The 24,671-nt window shown below is 42.8% G+C and overlaps 1 protein-coding gene across 2 annotated transcripts in view; it reads right to left on the bottom strand.

The window, feature by feature from the left end:
• usp6nl (USP6 N-terminal like) overlaps positions 1–24,671 on the bottom strand; it is a 258,160-nt gene that overhangs the window by 20,718 nt on the left and 212,771 nt on the right. For both annotated transcript variants that reach the window (XM_086010705.1, XM_086010704.1), the window contains exons 11-13: positions 24,084–24,178; positions 19,567–19,632; positions 5,033–5,132 (exon numbers count right to left, since the gene is read on the bottom strand). In XM_086010705.1, coding sequence (XP_085866831.1) covers positions 5,033–5,132; positions 19,567–19,632; positions 24,084–24,178 — 261 coding nt within the window. The remainder of the gene's footprint in view (positions 1–5,032; positions 5,133–19,566; positions 19,633–24,083; positions 24,179–24,671) is intronic.

Raw genomic sequence — 24,671 nt, 5'->3', positions numbered from 1 at the left:
ATTTTAGGAAGGCGTTTGACAAAGTACCACATAGAAGGCTGGTTAACAAAATTGAAGCTCATGGAATAGGTGGGTCAGTGGCAGCTTGGATAAGGAAATGGCTTAAGGATAGAAAACAGTGTGTTGTGGTATATAGCTGTTTTTCAGACTGGACGATAGTAGACAGTAGTGTTCCCCAAGGGTCAATGCTGGGGCCACTGCTTTTTTCGATATATGACCTGGATATTAGAATACAGAGTCGAATTTCTACATTTGCCGATGACACCAAACTTGGGGGTAAGGCAAACAGTGAGGATGATACCAATCGACTGCAACAGGACATAAAAGGGCTAGCAGAATGGGCAGACAAGTGGCAGATGGAACTTAATACAGAGAAGTGTGAGGTTATGCATTTTGGCAGAAGAAACAGGGAGAGGCAATACACACTTAATGGCACAGTTTTAAAGAGTGTGCAGGGACAGAGGGACCTGGGAGTTAATGTGCATAGGTCCCTGAAGGTGGCAGGACATATTGAGAGAGTGGTTAGCAAAGCATATGGGATCTTGGGCTTCATAAATAGAGGTATTGAGTACAAAAGTAGAGAAGTTATGCTGAACCTTTATAAAGCACTGGTTAGGCCACAACTGGAGTATTGCGTCCAGTTCTGGTCATCATACTTCAGGAAGGATGTGAGGGCCCTTGAGAGGGTGCAGAGGAGATTTAGCAGAATGGTTCCAGGGATGGGGGATCTTAGCTACAAGGACAGGTTGGAGAAGCTGGATTTGTTTTCATTAGCGCAAAGGAGGTTGAGGGGCGATTTGATAGAGGTGTACAAGATTAGGACGGGTTTGGATAGGCTAGACGAGGAAAGGCTGTTCCCACTAGTTGATGGTACAAGGACCAGGGGACACAGATTTAAGGTTTTGGGCAAGAGATACAGGGGGGGACGTGAGGAAACACTTTTTTACGCAGCGAGTGGCGAGGACCTGGAACTCGCTGCTGACGGAAGTGGTGGAAGCGGAGACTGGATAGGCACTTGATAGGCGCAAAAAGGACGGTCTGTGCTACGGTGGAAGGCAGGAGAGATTAAATGTTGCAAATAGGGATGGCAGAATCATCAACAGCTGCCATGTGAAAAAATTGGGGCAGGGGTTATAGTCTGAAATTGTTGAACTCAATGTTGAGTCCCGAAGGCTGCACAGTGCCTAATCGAAGACCCTTTTGTTCTTTCCTCCCCTCCCCTCTTTCCCTGCCTCTGCACCTGCTTAAAACCTGTTACATCTCTAACTTTTTCCAGTTCTAACGAAGGGTCCCAGACCTGAAACGTTAACTCTGTTTCTCTCTCCACGGATGCTGCCTGACCTGCTGGGTATTTCCAGCATTTTCTGTTGTTATTTCAGATTTCATAGAAACATAGAAGATAGGAGCAGGAGTAGGCCATTCGGCCCTTCGAGCCTGCTCCGCCATTCAACGAGATCATGGCTGATCATCCAAACCCTAGCACCCGGTCCCTACACCGACAGCCATCCCACCCAAGCCCTATCCCCATAACCCCACGTATTTAATCCCCCCTAACACTAAGGGTCAATTTTTTTTATCATGGCCAATCAACCTAACCCGCACAGCATCGGCAGTATTTTGCTATTGCTCTGCAGAAAGCTGGCACGGACTCGATGGGCCAAATGGCCCCCTTCTGTGCCGTTATGACTATGACTTCTCCTCATCTGACCAAGGACTCCCGAGCCAAATTTTAGTGCTTCTACTGCTGGGCTGGCTGAAATCAGGTAATTCAACACAGACCAGGGATTGAAGCTTGGACCTTCCTGGTCTATACAGCTTACACATCACATGGTGCATTTTCTCACTGAGGCATTTACCTCAAATCAAGCTATTAAATATGTCACAGTTTTGAATGTCAGTATTTAAGAGCTAAACTGCAACATTTCCTTTTTTTAAATGCATGACAGATTCATAGGCCAAGAAATTCATAGATTTGATCTTTGGTGCAAGCTGAGTTAGCTGATTTTAGTCACGATAATGATGAGCCACTGTAATTCCGATCAGCAACCCCAAGCTACAGAGTGAACATTTGGCTTAGGTTCCTGCTTCTGGTCATTCTCCAGTGACCCTATTGGGCAGTGTGCGTACAGGTCTGAGGCAAAGATAAGATCGGCCTCAGTTGCAATGTCCCCCCCACCCCCATAGTTAAATACCCTGCTGGCGGTCACGGTCTAGGCTCGGTCATGAAGAATGCGAATTTGGGGAAAATACTGAGGACTACTAGTGCCTGTGAGGCAGTACACAAAAGTAGTTCAATGCCCTATGGAAAAAGGGAGAACATTGTGGGGAGAGGGAGAAAGAGATAGAATATTCAGTGATATATTAGCCATTTAAAAATACAATAGCTGTAATGGCATAAAACACACAGGAATAGGTGAGACAGCCAACTGGAACACAACATAGAGCAGACTACTTGAATCAAGCCTGTTTCAACATAACACACCATGGAATGTACATTCATTGTAACCATTAGTAGATAGAACAATGGGAATGCAAGCTAATAGTGCCAGCTTAATAACTTACGTGGTTTTGCTTCTCAGCTGTTGAGCTCATTCTATGAGGAGAGGCTGGCTTTTACTGTTAATTAATTTCTGCTCTCAAAGGCAGATTACTGACGTAAATTCTAACAAATTACAGTGCTTGGCACTGTACTTATCTAACCGCTCCAAACAGTAGCACATTGTTTTGTTTAGCACCTATTACTTTTGTCCCAGCATTAGCAAAATCCTCTCTGAAAAATACATACACTGAGTCACACAATTTGTACTTCTCACTGAAAAAAAATCAACAATTATGATTTTCTTCCTGCCCGCCCACACCCACACCCACCCCCCCTCTCCTCGAGATCTGTTTGATTTAAATAGGCTTGATTCAACATAACATGCTGATGGCATCAGGTAAATTGAAGGGGAACCATCTGGGATGCAGTACTAAACCCAAGTGTCATGATTCTGAATTAAAATCACAAGGTCACTCAAGGATCACGAGCTAATAATGTATTTAGTGATGTTACTTTGTCCAGGCTGAGACACTGTCCCAACTACAATTTCCTCCAGAGATTTTATCCATATTCACTATTTAAAGAAACAAAATGAGTTTAGCCAGTTTCTCAGCTGGGATGATTTGCAAATAATCCATTCTGCTTTACTGAAAACAACTGAACTTCTCTTCCTGCTGGACAAGCAAGGAACGGTATAGGTGCCGAAAGCTACAAAGGAATCTGAGCAGGTAACCTAACCTCCCGGTTTAGTGGCCAGAATGTCATGAAAGCTTAAATAACCAATTAATTGGTTTAGTCCAATTTAGATAAAAATAAAGAGTTAAATATTTTTTAAAAAGTAGCCCCACCCCCTAAGGCTTCAGAGGGTGAATGTACTTATTGCAGCAATGAAGGTCCCTGGTCATTGCTGAGTTAGCCAAGTCCATATTCACATGGGGCATTATAATTGGTTTCATTAGTCCTTGACTAGGGAGGGCGTTTGCAAAACACAGTAAAGAATCTTGCTATGCACCAATCACTGTTTCTAAAGTGCATATGTAGATGTCTGATAAAACTATCTCTGCTGAGATGCTCTCCATAGTCAAATGGCCTGGTGATATTCACTATTTAGGCTTACACATGAAGAATGCCTGCTTGAATGAGGTAATGGAGGGCTGTGGTACCCATTAGATTGTATCGGAGGTTTCAGGATAGGAGTGGAGAATAAAGGGAGGCCTTTCATAGGAAAACAGTTGAAGAACACTGTACTTTCATCTCTGGGATCTCAGTCTGAGCCCAGCCCATTCTGAATGAAATCGATGCAAGCGTCCCAGCTGAAATGGAACTATGTTAGTTTCAGCGAAGCATTTCATGGATGTGAGCCCACAACAAAAATAAATGCGTCCTATTTGCCACTAATTGCCAGCCTCAGTCAAGTATAGCTGGGCTGACGTAATCTTACACTGATGTGATTTGTGGGGCGGGTGGGGGTGCTTAGTTTTACCTTTCTCTTGCTTAATAATAAAATTCCAACACTGTAAGCCCCCAAAACCTTAAAAAAATTTTTTTTAAGTAGTCATTAGATTTGAAGTGGTGCGCCGATAACAACCTGGCCCTTAACATCAAGAAAACCAAAGAAATCATTGTGGACTTCAGGAAGTCGAAAGGCGGAAGTCACACCCCCATCCACATCAATGGGGCTGTGGTGGAAAGGGTGGACAGCTTTAAGTTCCTCGGAGTCCACATCACGGAAGACCTCTCCTGGTCCCTCAATACCTCCTCTCTGGTGAAGAAGGCCCAGCAGCGCCTATATTTCCTAAGGAGGCTGAAGGGATGTAACCTGTCACCCCTGATTCTCTCTAACTTTTACCGCTGCACTATAGAGAGCATCCTGACAAACTGTATCACAGTATGGTATGGCAGCTGTAGCTACTATGACCGGAAAGCCCTGCAGCGGGTAGTCAAAACTGCCCAACGCATTACCGGCACCCGGCTACTGACCATAGAGCACATATACCAGAAACGCTGTCTACGGAGGTCACGGTCCATCATCAAAGACCCTACCCACCCCAGCCACAGTCTGTTCGCCCTCCTGCCATCTGGGAGACGCTACAGATGCATTCGCACCCGTACGACCAGATTTAGGAACAGCTTCTTTCCCAGGGCCGTCATCCTACTGAACTCCACAAATAAACTCTAAAGCCTGCACATCTGCCAAAGCACTTTATTATGGTTATGTTATGTTAATATACTACAAGCCAAATGTATGTTGAATGTTTAAATGTCTTAATCCAAATGTACACTCTCGGGAGCCGCAAGCCTACATTTCGTTGTACTGCACTTGTGCACTAACAATGACAATAAAAGTTGATTTGATTTGATCTAAACCCAACATGATCAGTCTGGAAAAGCACAATATTTAAGTGCTTAGGTTTATGTAGTAGAAATGGTTCATTCCAAGCTGCAAAGGGGAAAAACAAAACAGAATTTGAGTTGTCAATGAAGTGATCTTACTTTTGTGGAGTTTAAGAATAGTGTACGACATTGCTGTGAGAATCCGGTCTCCTTCTAGCATGTAGATATCCCATAGCCTCAACGTTAGGGTGAAGGGAGTCTGCGACAAGGTAAATCAAAAACATTAGGTATATAAATATGCTTGGAAACGGTTCAAGTTTTAGACAATTAAAAAAAATCTTACATATATTTTTTAGTATCATTTCCTTTGTATCTAATAATGGTTAGAGGGACCTGCTTCAGTTAACTACATTCTTTCCACCTGTAATTATAGGTAGGACGTACCAAAATCCTGGTAACAAGCAAATAAACGCAAGTAATTGGAAATCCAAAGGTAGAGAGAGGAATACCCTGTAATGATCGAGATGTTATGGCGTGATAGAAGTATTTAGACAGCTGCATCTACTATGACTTCTAAAAAAAAAGTTGACCCAACCACTAAGACTAAAGCTATATAATGTTGAAAGGATCCATGTCAGATAGACCACTTGTCTGCACACATCTCTGAGAAAGCAAAAACAAGCAATTTTTTTCCAATTTGGTGGAACGATCCCTAAAACCGGATAGTGCACATTTACTAGCCAGAGAATACAAAAAGGCAACATACATCCATTTACAGAGCAACTGTTTAGTGGTGGAGTGACCAACTTTACTGTCCTGATGAATGATAGAGACAAGTACATAAGAACATTTAAGGGCAAGAAAGGTCGAGTTTTATCACTGAAATTCACCCCTCCAGTATCTAAACTCTCATCACACAATACACCGGCACTTGGAAGTTCTCTTGTTTCCACTACCCAGCCAGACAGATCATTCACAACGTTATTACTGAGTAAAGAACTCATATCAATTATACATTTCTTTATCACTAATTGAAACTAATTTTTCACTAAGGTTCTCTGATCCTATTCTCCTGGCTTACTTGGAAGTTGTATTCTGGGGAAACAATACTGCAGCTTTTAATAGTTTAATATAGTTTATATACTTTGCAGAGGTTCTCCCATAACTGTACTTTTGAGACTGTACAGCTAGAGTTTTACCAATATGTTCATCCTCTTTACACTTGGGATCAATTTTGGTCTTTGCATTTATTCTAATTTCTGTATATGACTTTGTGGTGTGGTAACCAGAACTGAACACAGCACTAGAAGTGGGGTATTATCAGGTCATTATAAAATCTTAGTCAAACCTCTGGAGAGCGGTAAACTACTGTTCTGACTATGGAAGCTATCATTCTATTTGTATTTTTAATTGCTTTATAACATTAACAAGAAATTGAAAGCAGTAAGTCGATTATCACTGCAAATTCCTTTTTTAAGTCTACCTCTGCCAAATCAATTTCATTCATTGCAAACTTAAGACAAATATTTCCAACCAATGTGCAACACTTCAGCATTATCGGTTTTAAATTTGGATGGAAGACTATGAAAGGTTTAATGTACAAAATTACCGACTCTCCAGATATCTGCTGCGTTGCTCATTAGCGGAGAGCAACTCTGAAATTATGGGTAGAATTAGGTGGAAGTAAAAGACTCCCTTGGGATAAATTTGTTATTCAGCTGATTAATGTATTAACGTAAATGGGAATCCAATGATTAGCCTGAAGCGCACCAACCTGCCCATTTAATTTGATGGTTCAAACAATATTTCAGACTTAAATACCATTATTTTATATACAACCGGTTTTCTATGAAAAAAGCAATGAACCATATCGCATCTGGTTCAACCATCCTGGTTATGACCAAGGCCAGAGTCATGACCAAATCTAAATCAAGTTAGCATATTCTAGATGGTGCAGTTATTAGGATCCACCTACGAATTAGGAATGAGTATATGCACAAATGAAACAAAAACATTTTAATCTGGAAAGGTTTCCCAACAAAGACAAAGCCCTGAAGTACAGGGTTTAAAGGGGGTAAAATATTTGCAATGGATGCTCCTCGTCTTTGCTTGCAGACAGCAGCAAAAAAAAAGCACTTACCTGTGGTTTCTCTGCTCTAGCAAGGTACATGGATTTAATACTGCAAGATATTTGAAAACACAAAGGGGGGAATTTTAACATGGGTGAGAGTGGGTGCTGATGGGGGGGGTTAAATACCCAAACATTGCAAGCGTGTCGGGAAACCAGCTCCAACCCGCTGACTTCTGGGTTTTACTGAGGCGGGACAAGGGGTGGGTAGCCAACCCGCTTCCAGGAGGAGGGTTGGCATTTTAAATATGTTAATGAAGCTGGAAGCCTCAGGTTTAACCTGCTTTGCAGGTTTTACTGTGGCCGGCCGGGCCTTGGGAAATAAAGGTTTTACTGTGGCTGTTGTAGCAGAGCCTGGTCTCCAATCGCCTTGGATCCCCTTGCCATTGGGCCAAGACCTTGCTCGGTCAAGCCCGTGTGGTAGCTGCTGTGCAACGGCCACCCCACGTTAGAAAAATTCATGTACAGGCATCTTCCACCCTTTAAAATGAAGTTCGGGACCTGGAACGTCAGGACCCTCATGGACAATCCCAACAGTGACAGACCAGAACGCCGTACTGCTATCGTTGCCTGGGAGCTCAGAAGTTTCGACATTGACATCGCCGCCCTAAGTGAGACCCGGCGGGCAGGGGAAGGCCAGCTCAAGGAGCAAGGCAGTGGCTACACCTTCTTCTGGAAAGGCAAACCTGAAGAAGAATGCCGCCTCCATTGAGTAGACTTCGCCATAAAAAATGAACGAGTTAGGCGTCTCAGAGACCATCCTAGTGGTACAAACGAGCGCCTCATGACTTGTGCTCACCCTAGCCCAGAACCAGTGCGCTACGGTCATCAGTACTGGAAGCCACAGGCGAGACCAAAGAGGAATTCTACTCCAGCCTCGAACAATCCCAGTCTCGAGTCCCAACGAGCGACAAGCTGATCCTCCTTGGTGACTTTTAACACCAGAGCTGGAAAGGACACAGACCTCTGGGGAGGTGTGATCGGCAGAGAGTGGGTGGGGAAAGCCAACTCCAATGGTACCCTCCTCCTGTCGAAATGCTTAGAACATGGCCTTGTCATAACCAACACCTTGTTCCGTCAGAGAGACAAGTACAAGGCTTCATGGCAACACCCTCGCTCCAAGCACTGGCATCTGCTGGACGATGTCATCGTTCGAGCGAGGGACTGCAAGGACGTCCGCATCACCCGCGCCATGACAGGAGCCGACGACTGCTGGACAGACCACCGCCTAATCTGCTCTGTCATCTCCATCAATGTAGCCCCAAAACAGCGGCGGCAACAGAAGCAATGCCGCAGGAAAATCAACGCTGGAGCGCTCAAAGACCCTGCAAAGAAAGCCCTATTCAGCCTGCGCCTCACAAACAACCTGACGACTCCCAGTGATGCAGAGACAAAGAGTGTCCACAGCGCCTGGTCTGCACTCAAGGCCTCCATAATCAGCACCTGTGAAGAGACGCTCGGTCACTCGACCAGGAAACACCAAGACCGGTTCGATGAGAACGACCAGGAGATCCAGGAGCTAATAAGCTGCAAGCACAAGGCATTCCTGATCTGGAAACAGCAACAGAACTCGAGAGCAAGAAAGCAGCTCTACAGATGTCTGAAGGCCGAGGTCCAACAAAAAACTCGCGACCTAAAGAACAGATGGTGGGTGGAGAAAGTGCAGGAGGTCCAGCAGCTAGCCGACAATCACGACGTGCGTGGATTTTTTTAGCGCAGTCAAGACCATCTATGGCCCAAGCACCCAAGGTCCTACCCAACTGCGGGCCAAGAACGGAGAGGTACTCATCAAGGGCAGCGAGGCAGTCAGTGCCTGCTGGAAGGAGCGCTTCGAAGATCTCCTTAACCGAGACTCTGTCTTCGACGCGAGTGTCCTCAACTCCATCCCGCAGCATGCTACCCGCCACCATCTCAGCACAACCCCAGCCCGGCATGAGGTTGAAAAGGCCATCCGACAACTGAAGAACAAGGCGGCCTCAGGAGCAGATGGAATCCCTGCCGAGGCACTAAAGCATGGCGGAGAAGCACTACTGGCACGAATTCATGAACTCATTTCTCTTATCTGGAAGGAGGAGAGCATGCCAGGGGATCTCAGAGACACTGTAATCGTGACCATCTTCAAGAAAGGTGACAAGTACGATTGCGGTAATTAGAGGAGTTTCCCTGCTGTCTGCCACAGGGAAAGTCATCGCAAGAATCCTCCTCAATCGCCTCCTCCCAATGGCTGAAGAGCTCCTCCCAGAGTCGCAATGCGGATTCCACCCACTAAGGGGCACAATGGACATGATCTTCACCGCATGTCAATTACAAGAGAAATGCAGGGAACAGCACCAACCGCTGGCCTTCTTTGATCTCATAAAGGCCTTCGACACTGTCAACCGTGAGGGATTATGGAGTGTCCCCCTCAAATTCGGCTGCCCTCAAAAGTTTGTCACCATCCTCCGCCTGCTTCATGACGACATGCAAGCCATGATCCTGACCAACGGTTCCACCACAGACCCAATTCACGTACGAACCGGGGTCAAGCAAGGCTGTGTCATCACTCCAACGCTCTTCTTGATCTTCCTTGCTGCAATGTTCTATCTCACCCTCAGTAAGCTCCCCGCTGGAGTGGAGCTAAGTTACAGAACAAACGGGAAACTACTCAACCTCCGTCGCCTGCAGTCCAGATCCAAGGTCGTCCCATCCTCTGTCAGCAAAATACAGTATGCAGACGACGCTTGCGTCTGCGCTCACTCGGCGGTCGAATTCCAAACCATCATCAACACCTTCACCTAAGCGTACGAGAGCATGGGCCTTACACGAAACATCTGTAAGACAAAGGTCCTCTACCAACCTGCTCCCGCCACACAGTACTGCCCCCCGATTATCAAAATCCACGACAAGGCCTTGGACAACATGGACCACTTTCCATACCTCGGGAGCCTACTGTCAACAAGGGCAGACGTCGACGACGAAGTCCAACACCGCCTTCAGTGTGCCAGTGCAGCCTTCGGTCGCCTGAAGAGGAGAGTGTTTGAAGAACAGGACCACAAACCTGGCACCAAGCTCATGGTCTACAGAGCAGTAGCGATACCCACCCTCCTGTATGCTTCAGAGACATGGACCACGTACAGCAGGCACCTCAAAGCACTGGAGAGATATCACCAATGCTGCCTCCTCAAGATCCTGCAAATCCATTGGCAGGATAGGCGCACCAACATCAGTATTCTCACTCAAGCCAACATCCCCAGCATCGAAGCTTTGAACATGCTCAATCAGCTCCGATGGACGGGTCACATCGTCCGCATGCCCGATACGATACTCCCAAAACAAGCGCTCTACTCGGAGCTCCGACACGGCAAGAGAGCCACAAGTGAGCAGAGGAAACGCTTCAAGGACACCCTCAAAGCCTCCTTGAAAAAGTGCAACATCCCCACTGATACCTGGGAATCCCTGGTCCAAGACTGCACAAAGTGGAGGAGAAGCATCCGGGAAAGCGCCGAACACCTCGAGTCTCTTCGCCAGAAGCAAGCTGAAGCCAAGCGGAAGGAGCGCACATCAACCCAAGCACCCGACCCACCCGCCCCTTAAAACACCGTCTGCCCCACCTGTGAGAGACTGCAGGTCCCGCATTGGACTCATCAGCCACCGGAAAAATCATTTTTAATGTGGAAGCAAGTCATCCTCGATTCCGAGGGATTGCCGAAGACGACGACTGTGGCCGGCCGGGCCTCGGGAAACCCGGTAGCTGCAGTGAGGCGAGGACAGCCTCAGGGAGCATTCCTTGTGAGCCAGGAGAAGCAGGAGTGCTTCCTTCCGGCCCCCCAAGCTCCATGATCTGACGGCCTTCCCCCACCCCCAAGCAGGATTGTAATGTGAATAGTGTCACAACTTGCCTCTGCAAACCCTAGAGTTCTCTCTTCAGATCAAATAAGTTACTTGTCTCCTCCTTAGTAAAACAAAATGAGATAAAAAAACCTACTTAACACTTCTGTAACCTGTGCTGCATCATTTGTCATGTCATCACTGGATCTCATGTTCAGTGGCTTCACTTCATCTCTCATTATTTTTCTCTTAATGTAATCAAAAAATTATCCTACACTTCTCTTGCCATATTCAACTCAAAATTTTTCTTTGCCATGCTAGTGCCTTTTTTACAATCCTGGTCTTCAATAAAAATATTTGCCTGTAATTTGCGGTCAGCGGCGAAGCAAAAGTACTCGCTGCAAAGAAAGCTGCCCAGAGATCTCGCAATCTCTGTAGTGAGAAGTTTGCCTTTCTCGACACGCAATTCATTGTAGCGCATCCCCGGCGCAGAGCTGTAGTGACGTCAACAAGCTGTCTAAGCAACCAATCACACTTAAGAATTCTCACAGACAGCAAACCAGGAAAGGAAAAGCTGCTTTTATCTGGACTTTTAAAAAATGTTAGAGAGTGAAATAAAGATTGGGATTTTCAGATGGGGATAAAGTGGAGAAATTCAACACTCACAAATATAAAAATCCATCAGTTTTACAGGGCCATAACATTTGTTTAGCAGTCAATACACTGTTAAAACCCCAGTTACACCTATTCCAACAAGGCTCAACATTTAATGGGGTATTTAACAGCAATATTAGCACAGAAAAGGCCAAGTTTTGGTCAGTTTCACTGATTGCTGGCTATGGGGGAGTTCCACAGCGCAGCATGTGTCGGAGCAGTGAATGCATGACCGAAACTGCGTGATTTCTGAGTTTAGATGTGCGTGCGCTAAATCCTGAAGTTGCGGTCAGTTTCAGAGGGGCAATCACAGCGAACAGTGACAGTTCGCCGTCATTACCCTCCATGCCATTAGTTTTGCTAGTGATCTTTTTTGTACCATGGCAGTTAACATAATCTCCTTGCAAAATATCCTACAGTATTGTTTGAGGGATAATATTCCAACATAAAAAATTCAGCTTTAAGACACTTTATGATGCATACACGTCTGGCTCTGTTTAGCAGAAGAATTAAACATTTGCCCCAAACTGCTTTCAAAACAAACACAAAGTGCTAATGAGTGAAGCATTAGAATGAAATCCCTACACAGGGCCTTTGTAGACATTGTCCAAGTCAGGGTCACAGTCTTTCTCTTGTAAAGAAGTTGGAGGAGGTGGAAAGATGTATGAATTACCAACTGAATACAATCAGAGACAACCGTAACAAGTTTAGACTTATCACAAAATTGACCTTTCCTATTGCTGTCATCAAGACCAAGGGATCAACGAGCAAACCAGAGCTTACTCACGATCCAGTGCATTCTCAACAGGCCTGGATCAACAAGTAGTGCATAAAAACCTCTGTACACAAGGGATATTAGTTCAGATGAGTGAATTCCACAGGCAGAAGAAACTTTGTGTAAAGATTCAGCACAAGTATTCTTTGTTGAACTTTGCAATCAAAAGCTAATCTTGAAGTACAGCAGCATCAGACCATATAATCCTAACCTAAAACTGAATGTTAATCTGAAGTACAAACATTCTTGTAATGCTAACACAATGTTCTCAGGCAACAGGCCAGCCACTCGGGTTCAGACATTTTTCATGACTCAAACTATACTGAGTCTATGAGCAAGACCCGAATTTTAATCAGTAGCCTGCTAAATAAGACTACAACAGCCCATCAGGCAGACTTTGTAGAACAAAATTGCTGATTATGACAGGCAGGGATAAATTTTCCTGATAATTCCACTCTACTAGCTTGTCTAACCACATTCATTACTTCGCTGCTCCAGCTCAGCTTGAGTGTAAGCAAGCCAAAGTGCTGAATTTAACAAAAGCAAGCTTGGTACCCTTATACAATGGTATAAACTTTCCCAGAGTTATTCATTTAGCAGTCCAAGTGCTGAAAGGAATACCCTTTCTCCAGTGTCCAATTTCATCCACACTTGAATGAAGTGTTTCATTGCTTTTGTTTTAAATTGAAGTTAATGGGTTGTATGATCAGTAAAAGGGGATATCCAGGAGATTTCTCAAGAAAAGAGTGGGCCAACCATGCTTATGTTTACTCGATATAGGTTTGCAACAAACAAATACCCACCCATATATCATAAACGATGGTGTTTGTGTCCCCCGAAGGATTCACAGTGTAGATTGCACTGCAAATGTCAAGCACTAATGCATTTTGGATCGAATTTCTGGACCACGAGAATGAGTGCGTCACTAGCTGGCTAATTTGCTCTCAAGTCAGTCAAATTGATGATCAGATAAATAAGTTGTTGCCCATTGTGATAACTCAACAACTTTTATGATGCTTTGTGTGAATTTTGGCGAAGAGAATAATTATAAAAGTTAAGATTGTATGGTTAAACCAGCCAGATAGAAGTGTGTCACTTAGATGTGCAAGTTTCCCTGAGATCAAAGGAGGGGAGATTTAAGCCAGAAAATCCAGATACAACTACCAATGCAGAAGGTAAAGTTACCTCGGGGCAAAGGATCCAGGCTGAATGGATAGGATCTCTACAGATGGAGGTTCATCACTGACGTATCAGAAGGCCAACGCCACCCTCCCAGAGGAAGGCGACACCAGTTCATCTACGCCAGCTCATAGCATAAGACTGTTTAAGTTCTGGAAACATTGGTAACTATAAGTAGATAGAATTGAATCTATTCAATAGTCTGCCTATCTAATACTGTTAGCTTGTCGGCTATACAATCTCAGACACTGATCTCAACTGTAAATTTATAACCAGCAAGCCATGAGGGCTGAATTACTGTAATATACAGGAAACTTTCGATTAACCGGCCACTAAGTAACCAGAACGCTCTCCCCACCAGCAAAATTCAGGAGTCGGTTCAGACAACTTTTTTTTTTTTACTTTTAGTTACTTTTTTTACTCCATTTGTGGCTGTGCAAGCGTGCAGCTGAAGCTGTTGCTAAGCTACAGAGATGCTTGCAACTTGTGCCGATTGTTTTGAAGCGTTTGTTGCTTTATATGGAGCTCTGAGCTCCGTATCTTTTACTATAGCGTTCGGTTATCCGGCATTGTTGATGGACCGGCACCAGGTCGGTCCTGTCCGTGCCGGATACCAGAAAGTTTCCTGTAACTGAAATGCCATTGTAACCTCTTATCTATTTTGTCAATTAACCCTATCTACAAAGTTTAAGTGCTGCAAACTAGGATTCGAATGTTAATAAACAATTGATGGTGCAGGACTTTGTTGTCTGACTTTGTTGATAATTAGCAAGAAAAGGTGAATTCATTCATTTAGTAGCTTGTGGGAGATCCTGATGGGAGGTTGGTAGTGTAAATGCTACCATAATCCGAAATGGTTAAAATGGTTAAAGCTAAATTTAGGAATTATTCAGCCCCAAGCATACACTGGGTGATAAACCCCACAGAGTACCTTGACAAGGAGTTAAGGCGAAGGGGATTAAGGATTCATCTGGTGTCCATGGTGATAATTCTTGTCCAGACACTGATCCCAATGTTCATACAATGCAGAAAATTCAACCTCAAGGAGAATGTTCAAATATCTATTGACACTATTTATATACATATTAGGTCTCATTTCAAAACCATTCAAATATCATCTTAAACTACCTATTAAGAGTTTTTACATGCTTCAGTGGCCCTGTACTAAAACATTCTTTTGTCAAGTATTTGGCTTAGAAAGTCTAAACTGCAGTTCATTTCTGTAAAACTTAAAAAATTACTAGAAAAACTCACAAAGGAAAATAGGGCACCCAATTTAAACCTGAAGAGCAGATCTGTGCGGTCTCTCGTTTTGGTATCTAACACTAACAGGAGGAGTCACTTGGTAAATGATTTGTCTTCAGCTACAAAAGGAAATAAATACTTAAGTAAATGGAAACGTAAATGCACATCGCATGACTTTCTGCTGAAAACCAAAAAGAGTATCAAAGTGATTTAGTTACTGTAGTTTATCGCGACCTGTTTGCAGCTATGTAACTGTAGCATTGCATGTTCCTTCTTTCACCCGCACTCATGAAGCCACACAGCACATGACTTAAAGGCAGTCTTTTAAAGATTCTGACAATGGGTCCCTTGTTACAATCGTACTATTCAGAAGTTCTGAATATAAAATGCAAGCTTGACTGTCAAAGTGTATGTTACTTCCTTCCTCTGAAATAATGTGCCACTGGCTTTCTGATGAATTATATTACAAATTAAACAGATTACTATAAAGAAGGTAATTAAAAGCTACATTTAAATAAGCTGGTGTTCAGTTTGTAATAATATTGTAACTAAAATGTACTCTGTTCTCGTTCCAGTTAACAGCAGTTACACTTAGCTGATATACATTAGGTGTTTACATACATCTTATTTCAGACAAGACTTCTATTTTACAGCTCACTTCAAAATAGTATCGACAGGATTAGAAATTTGTACCAACACTGGAGAATATATTATTTACACTAAGGATTTCTTTTCTGAATTAACTACAAATCGAACGCAAGAGTTAGTTTTCAGCTGTATGTAAACTAGATCACCCACACCACTGACCACAGGCAATCTGGAGCCTGTAATTGTGGTATCTGCACTGCTTTATATACCTTGTAGTTTCTGGTATAACCCCACTTATACACTGGTAGCTGAGGTTTTGTTACAGCTTATTCTATTTGAATACCAGCCTAGGTCTCTGCAGCATGTGCTGACCAAGTTTTTCTCATTCTGGCATAGAAAACTTAACATCCCCATTCCCAGCTCTCTCATCCCTTGCTTTCTCTGATTGACTGGGAAGCTGAGACAGTTCAATCGATAAACATCCCTAATGGGTGGGTTGATACTTATTGCTTAAGCATTCTAGATCAAGAAATCTGCCTCATAATTCCATCTGAAACTGGCATTTCATTATCCCTGAATATCCAACTGAAACACTAGTCTAAACTACATTTTAGATACATGTCCCCTAACTCGCACCAAGTACTCCCTGACCTACACTGGCGCCCGGTTAAGAAACGCCTCGTTTTAAAAATTATAATTTTCGTTTTCAAATCCATCCATGGCCTCGCCCCTCCCCATCTCTGTAACCTCCTCCAGCCCTACAACCCTCCGACTATCCTGCACTCCTCCAATTCTGGCCTCTTGAGCGTCCCCCGATTTTAATTGCTCCACCATTGGTGGCCGTGCATTCAGCTGCCAAGACCCTAATCTCTGGAATTCCCTCCCTAAACCTCTCCGTCTCCCTACCGCTCTCTTTCTTTAAGACGCTCCTTAAAACCTAGCTCTTTGGCCAAGCTTTTGGTCACCTGCCCTAATATCTGCTTATGTGGCTCGGTATCAAATGATAACGTTCCTGTGAAGCGCCTTGGGACGTTTTACTATGTTAAGGCGCTGTATAAATACAAGTTGTTTTAGTTGTTGATCTGAAGAGTGCATGTTAATAGATATACCCTAATCATTTGAAGGTAAGACTCATTCCATTGTCTACACAATGCCACTCAGCAACTCTAGCAACATGCTTCCTGGACTCAGCCAATGCTGATCTGAATTTACTACAAGGGGGGAAATGTGCGAGACTCGCTCTGGGATGACTCTTATTCTGATTTTTCCTGTGGAAAAAGCACATTAGGTACCCAACAATTACCAAAGGAACATGGCTGAGATTGCCAAATGTGTTGTAGATTATGAATCCGTGCCCCACCAAGCTACTGCGCATTCGGACCTTCCAGGAGATTGCCAACACAACCATCTTCAGACTTTTAAAAGCTACAATTATTTATGCAGGGAGAATATATTCCAGTTTAGTAAGCCAATAGCTCTGTCACTACATCAGTGCCAGCATATCAATAAATTAAATCGTGCTATTTTATCTATCAGCATACTTGGAGGTGGAGGGAAAGAAGGAGGTTAATACTGCTCAGCATGGCAACCATATCAGAGGTGATTGCATATCAGACTCATTCAGACACAAACTGGGCTGTTTAAACAAGGCAGAAGAGTGTTATCTGAAACACTGGTTCACATCCAAAAAGTAGCACGCCACAAGTAGAAACATTCTTCAAAATGAGTCAGTGCAAGACACAGAACTCTTAAAATGCCAAGAAATGCTTCTACGCAAAATATCAAATAAAATGTATTCTAACTAAATAGCTTTGACATTTTAAATGAAAGGTTGATTGTCTGCAGAATGCCAGACTGTAGTTAGGGTAAGATGCATTCGCCTACCCCTGATATTTCAACTTGATTTGTGGTCAATTATTTAATGAATTATAATTAACCAAGGTTATGGGTTACCAGTTTAGTGGAACATTTCATTTGGCAGTAGGGAAGCACTAAAACACAAGGTAAAAAATCCTGATTGTAAATTTTTAATTGTCATGGATTTAATTAGTGGTCAAATTTACTTTGGAATTAAATTGAACTCGATATCAATTTACACTCTCCTGGCACTTCTCAACACTCCCAATGGTTTCATGATGTGCACACACTTTTTTGTATGCATGATCACTGGTTTTAAAATTAATACTCACCTTACGCCAATGACATGCTTGTACAGTTAATGGTCCATGTTGATACTTCCTTGTGCATGGCAAAAATACCAACCACAAACCACCATCAGTTTATCTAGAATCTTCCACTTATTGTTCATTTCTCTACCCTTACCTTCAATTAAGCTTGTATTTTTCCCTTTAGTTTCTTTCTTTTTCGATTACCTTTCACCTTATTTTCAATTTATTCTTCCCTTTGTTTTCCATCTTACACACAATTGTTCTCGCCTTCATTCTGCGGTTTCTTCATGTCATTAACTTACTTAAAATTGACTTTGGTTATCTTATTTTGGCTCTTATCTTTTCCTTAATTTTACTTGATATTATTCCTGTTCATCAAATCTTCACCCTTTTCTTAATTTTCCTCTTACACTATCCCTCATTTATTTGCTCTACAAAGATGATTTACTAACCTTCAAAACCATGACTATTATCTCAAAGTAAAATCTTCGAGGAGTGTTGAATTCTACTAACTGAAACTGCAATCTGACAGTGTCTTCGTGCTGGATCGCAGCCCAAGTCTAAGCTATCAGGATGGGAAAAGACGCCTGCGGGAAACAGTCAAATTGAAGCTGTGAAGATACGGAGTTGGATCTTCAAACTGAGAATCCAAGGTACTACGGTACAGCAAGGTTCCAAAGCACAGGTAGAGATGCAATTGAGGCACAAAATACAAATCATGAATGATGCTTTCTGGCCATTAATATATGGTGGTTAAACTAGCTATGCCACATATTACACAACTTTAAATTTTTATTAAAAAAATAAATTGGCCAGGATTTCCACTCCTGATTGCCATCCATAAACCTCTATTGGAAAGTACATGTGCGTGGCTGCTGGATGAGGCATGTTTGGTTAAATAGCCTTTTGACACTCATGGTTTTGGAACACACAAAATATATCCATCTGGACAAGGTACCAGAAGGCAGCCAGTGCTGATAAAATACAACTCAGCATAAGTCAATGCCTTGAGGAAGGAGAAAACTGGAGTGTTGGGGGATTGAGGTGGCAGGTGAAAAACCATGGGATACTGTGCTAAAGTGATTTGAAGTGACATTTGTCAAGAGAAAAACCTAGAAACCACACTGGAAGCCGTGCTGTGTGATCTAACCACAAAAAAAGTGATGACATAGCTAACAAATGACAAAGTGTCTACTCGATCTCATATCACAAATCTAACAAGCACAACACAAGTAGAAAATGCTATTTCCTTATAAAAACAGCTTAGTGATCAAATCTCAGTTACTGCTTCTAGAAGCAGGCTCTGGGTACAGTATATATACACAACAAACATAATGCACAGTTATGTTACTGATAAAGTCAACTAAGTAGTGTCTAGTAACAATTTGTTTTAAAAAGTCAAATTCCTTCCTTCCTCCTCCATTTTATCTCACAGGTACCGACTCATGCTATATGGACAGCAGTAGCCCCTCAGTTCATTACCCAGTGGCCATTCTTCAATTTGAGAATCTAGGCAGGTGTTCTAATGAGAAATCACCAGAGTTAAATCTATCCTCAGTCAATGTCCACACACACACACACCACTCAATAACAAGCAGATGTGGCAATCCTGGCCAATTGTCCCCACTCTAGCCAAAAAGCACTGCTAGTGTTTTCAAAACCTGGCAATCTTAGAAGAGGGCAGTATGACTCCGTGCAATACTACATGGTGCATTACTCCATAGCCATCAGGGAGCTAATTCTTTTTGTTCATTGAAGCAGTCTGTAAGTTCCTAAAGCTCAAAATTCTTTTTTTTTTTAATTAAGAAAAACTTCTAATCTCATGTAATGCTGAAATTATTGACTAATCTATCAAAAAACCCATTGTAGGTTTGCATCTAGCATATAACAAGTGTGAGCCGCATTTACAAAAATAGAACGTAGTTCGGGAAAGTTGTGAATATCATTCAAAAGCAGACAGTATGTCATGCAAAGCAGAGACAGATCTGCAAATGCCAACAGCTTAATTTTCAACACAATCACTGGTACCACAGAGTAAAGTGAGATTCGCACACCACAATCCTGTACACCGTGTATTGACTGCAATGTAATTCCAATTAAAAAAATTACTGTATATACCACAGCAAAAAAAGGCCCTTCTCAGACTTACTCGGTCCAGAAAACACTGAAAGAACCACTTCATGGTATACAAAGTTGTAAACACATCCTGGGAATCCTGTTTAAAAAAAAGAGAATATTAAATCATCTTACATTATTGGAAATGTTTTACAAACAAGAATGACATTGGCCCGGAATTTACGGTAGGTGGCGAAGCAAAGACATTGGCCGCTGGCCCTGAAAGTAAGCTTCACACACAGATCTCGCAATCTGTGTCGAGAAGTTTTTTTTTCGACGCACAATTCAAATCAACGTAGCATAGTGGGAATCCTACAGTTCGAGCTGCTGTGACGTCAACAAGATGTCTAAGCAGCCAATCAAAATGCAGAAATCTCAGACAGTGAACAAGGAAGTGGGTAAGCTCTTCAAATTCTAACTTTTTAAAAATGTTAAGAGAAACCTAAACAAAGATTGGGGCACTCACATGGGGAAAAGGCAAACCTGAAATAAAGATAACAAACTTAAAAAAAAATTACAAAAAAAAAGTTTCTTAAAAAGGTAAATTTATATCTAAATGGATAAATATGACACTGCACAAAATTAAAATGAGTTTTTCAGGGCCATAACCTTTGTTTAGCAGCCAGTAGGCTGTTAAAACCCCAGTTACACCTAATCCCTTTGGGTCTAACTTTTAATGGGGTGTTTAACAGCGTACTTACTGAGGAAGAGCCGAAGTTGTCACCAGTTTCCATGATTTGAGAGATTTCAGGATCTGTGGGGGCGGTTGGGGTGCACAGCGCAGCCTGCGGAGAAGCAGTGAATGACAGGCCACAACTTGAGGATTTCTGCATTAGGCTGCGCATGTGCGAAAGCCTGACGTTGCGGTCAGTTTCAAAGACGGAATGATAGCGAACGCTGCCAGTTCGTCGTAATCAGGACTGCAAATTCCGGGCCATTGTTTGAATGCTTCAATAAAATGTTGTCATTTAAAAAAAATCCTGTGAATCATTGGAATCCATTTCATTATCCCACTCAATTACTAGTGTAAAGAACGGAGTTGCTTATGATTAAGCAGCATAATTTTTGACACCATTCTAAGTAAGCTAACAAAGTGTCCATTTAAAATTGTATCCAAGCTCTATTTCCAGAATCCTTTTACTTGTTAGTTACAATGAGAAATTATTTGGAAAACAAGGGAAAAAAATGGAGAAATTCCATAGCTGTTTCCGCATCCTTATTTTCTTCCAATGGGAGATGCTCGTCCCTCATTTTCTAGGCTGCAGACTGCCCTTTAATTGCCATCAATCCACTTCATAATCTGCTAATACTAGAGAGCTTGCTCCATGACTAGATACCCAGCCAGGCCTTAACTTGTGTTGTGTAAATGTCTCACAATGAATATCCAAGTAAATTATGTACAGAGCCACAAAGTGTTCTGCGAGAACTATGAGTCATTGAAAAGTTAGTTCCGATGGACGGGTCACATTGCCCGCATGCCCGATGCGAGACTCCCAAAACAAGCGCTCTACTCTGAGCTCCGGCACGGCAAGGGAGCCCCAGGTGGGCAGAGGAAACACTTCAAGGACACCCTCAAAGCCTCCTTGAAAAAAGTGTTACATCCCCACCGACACCTGGGAATCCCTGGCCCAAGACCGCGCAAACTGGAGGAGAAGCATCCGGGAAGGCGCCGAACACCTCGAGTCTCTTCGCCAGGAGCAAGCAGAAGCCAAGCGCAGGCAGCGCACGTCAACCCAAGCACCCCACCCACCCGCCCCTTCAACCACCGTCTGCCCCACCTGTGGCAGAAACTGTAGGTCCCGCATTGGACTCATCAGTCACCTGAAAACTCGTTTTTAATGTGGAAGCAAGTCATCCTCGGTTCTGAGGGACTGCCTAAGAAGAAGAGTTGGCAATAACCATGATTATATTTATAAGACAACTGCAGCGTCACTGCGAAGTGATTTCTGCTTTGTAGCAATGTTGAAGCTGCACTTTAACTCTGGGGTTGGGCTCAACCCCGAGCACTTTCTAAGCCTAGCTAGAGTTAATTGAAATGTTTAGAGAATGTGGGTGGGCACACTCTTAACTTTAAAATTTAGCTGTCGGGAGAGGAGTTCACATATGTAGAACTTTCTCCTGGGCAGGAGGGTAGCAGCTGGAGTCAAGCAGCACGGTAGTGCCTGGCTGGAATAGAGCACAAGTCTTAGAAGAGGTAAGAAAGCAACAGAAAAGTATGTTCTGTAATGTGGTTCTTCCCAGGTATCATCCATGGCTATTGAAAGAAAATATTTCTAAATCAGAAGAAAAAGTGCTGGAACATAATTATATTGCCTTTTAGTCTGGGGTAAATTAAGACAGAACAGAACCTAAAGTTACTGAGTAAGTTAAAAAAGTGTGCACTACTATTTTATTGGGAAATGGAAAATCACAAATTTACAGAAATTACAGGAAACTTTCAATTTACCGGCACCTAAATAACCGGAAATCTCAGTTAACCGGCAAAATTCAGGAGTAGGTTCAGGTAACTTTTATTACTTGCCTTCCTCCATTTGTTACTGTGCAAGGGTGTGGCTGCAGCTGTTGCTAAGCTACAGAGACGCTTGCAACTTGTGGCCATTGTTCTGAAGCTAACAGGTTTGTTGCTTTATACGGAGCTCTCAGCTCCGTATCTTTCCACTATAGCGTTCAATTATCCGGAATTTTTGATGAACCGGCAACACGTCAGTCCCGTCCGTGCCGGATAAAAAAAAGTTTCCTGTATGCTATTTTTCCCATTCATATCAAGATGCAGCAATCCAAACCAAAATAAGTCACTTTCTGTAAACGTGTACAAAGTACTGCTTTGTAACAATCCCATTCAGGGTACCGGTAACATTTAAAAAAAAAGTACTGTATGACAGAACAGTTTAGAAAAAATACCGTACAATTAAAAGACTTGGATTTATATCACGCCTTTCACGATCTCAGGACACCCCAAAGGTATCTTTGAAGTGTAGTCACTGTTGTAATGCAGGAAACGCGGCAGCCAATTTGTACAAGGTCTCACAAACAACAATGAAATAAATGACCAGATAATCTGTTTTTAGTGAAGTTGGTTGAGGAATAAATGTTGGCCAGGACACCAGGAGAACTCCCCTGCTCTTCTTCAAGAAGTGCCTTGGTTTAATGTCTCACCTTCAAGTACTGTACTGTGGTGCCAGCCTAGATTTTGTGCTCAAGTCTCTGGAATGGGGCTTGAACCCAGTACCTTCTGACTGGGTTCAAGCCCCTTTTGAGGTGAAAGTGCTACCACTAAGCCAAGGGTGACACTTACAAAGGATCCCACTTTTATAGGCAATGCCTGTCAAGTTAGCAACAATTAAGATCCCAAAGAAGTACCTATCTATCCTCAAAGGTAGTGAGGTAACACAACAAATTTTCAAATTTCTATTTGATTTTAAGCTTCAACATTTCAGTCCAGTTCAACATTGTTTACCAAACATTAAGATGCCACAATTTGCTGAGCTAATTCTAATATCAGCTTAGCTCACTTCCTAGCACTCTCCTGTGAGGTCAGAGGTTGTGGATTTAAGCTTCATTCCAGAACTTGAACACATAGTTCTGAAGAAGTGTTGCATTGATGGAGGTGCTGTCTTCGGGTGAGATGACAAACTGAGGTCCAGTCTGCCTACTCAGGTGGACATAAAAGATTCCATGAAGCTATTTAAAAGAGCACAAAATTCTCCCAATGTTGAGGTCAACCACCTCAAACAATACCACCAAAAAAAAAAATTAATTGATCCATTTACATCGTTTGCCATTTATGGGACCTTCCTGTGTGCAATTTAGCTGCCACGTTTAACTACATAACAGTGACTCCACTTCAAAAGTAATTAATTGGTTGTGATGTACTTTGGGAGACCCCGAGGGTGCTAAATAAATGCAAGTTCTTTCTTGCGTCCAAAAGCTCAGCAACTTATTAGCTAAACAGGTAGGTGAACATTTTTCCACATTTTCTAAAGTTAAACTAATCTTCCTTTGGCTGTTTAGGAACACTTCAATTATCTTTCCAGCATTTTGTTAAACATTAGGGTGCATTTATAACATCTGTCACAGCCCGGCCCTAACACTGCAGCACAGTGGAGTGCGACTTTCTGGTGAGTGGCGTCATTCTGCTTCATTCTGGAGTCAGATCAGATTTACACTGCATAAGTTTACTTCCCATGTTAAAGAAGGAACTTTCATTCATATAGTGCCTTTGACGGCCTCAGGATGTCCCACAGCGCTTCTGTCGTAACGTAGGGAAATGCGGCAACCAATTTTGTGCACAGCATAGTACCACAAAGAGCATGATAAATGGCCAGATAATTTTTTTTTTTTTTGAAGTGATGTTGATGGAGGGATAAGTATTGGCCAGGGTACCTGCTCTTCTGTGAATAGTACAATGGGATCTTTTGATCCATCTAAGAGGGCAGACAGAGGCACTGAGCCAAAGCACACTACGTGGTTATGTTAAAGTTGAAGATGCAAAGTAATGTGATCTTTACAAGTGCTGATTACTAAGTTCATCAACAGACTGTAGATACTCACTAAATGCTGTTTAAGTTTGGGCATGAACTTCTTCAAAATCCGGTCATGGTGTTCTTGAAACCGCAACAGTTTTGGGAAACCAGGAACGAAGAATCCTAAAGGAAAATAACATTGCAAAACATAAATACATGTTCACCACAAATTTAATTCTCGGTCAACAAAACCAGCTAACAGTTTTGCATAACTTTCAGTATACATCTTAGTCTGACTTATTTTAAAATAAATGTATTGTGAAAACGCAAGACAGACGTGCATACTAAAGCAAAATACTGCGGATGCTGGAAATCTGAAATAAAAACAGAAAAGGCTGGAAACTCTCAGCAAGTCAGGCTGCATCTGTGGAGAGAGAAACAAAGGTAACGTTTCAGGTCAATTACCTTTCATTAGAACTCGCATAATATGTTTCTCCTTTTTAAAAAGAATGCACCGGAAATTGAGCGGTTGCGCCCCAAGAGGGAAGCGGGGCGCTACTGGAAGCATCCCGCATCCCTCTTGGGGCGCTGCAAGTGAATATCGTGGCGCTACGTGCCGCAGCGCCACATGCTGCGGCACGTCACGCTGCGGTATTGCAGGCCTTCCTCCCCTTCT

This window comes from Somniosus microcephalus, chromosome 17 (assembly GCF_052327205.1).
Source record: "Somniosus microcephalus isolate GS21.2 chromosome 17, FLI_Smic_1.0, whole genome shotgun sequence".
Lineage (NCBI taxonomy): Eukaryota > Metazoa > Chordata > Chondrichthyes > Squaliformes > Somniosidae > Somniosus > Somniosus microcephalus.
The sequence above is the reverse complement of the archived record's forward strand: the minus strand, read 5'-3'. Positions and strand labels throughout refer to the sequence as shown.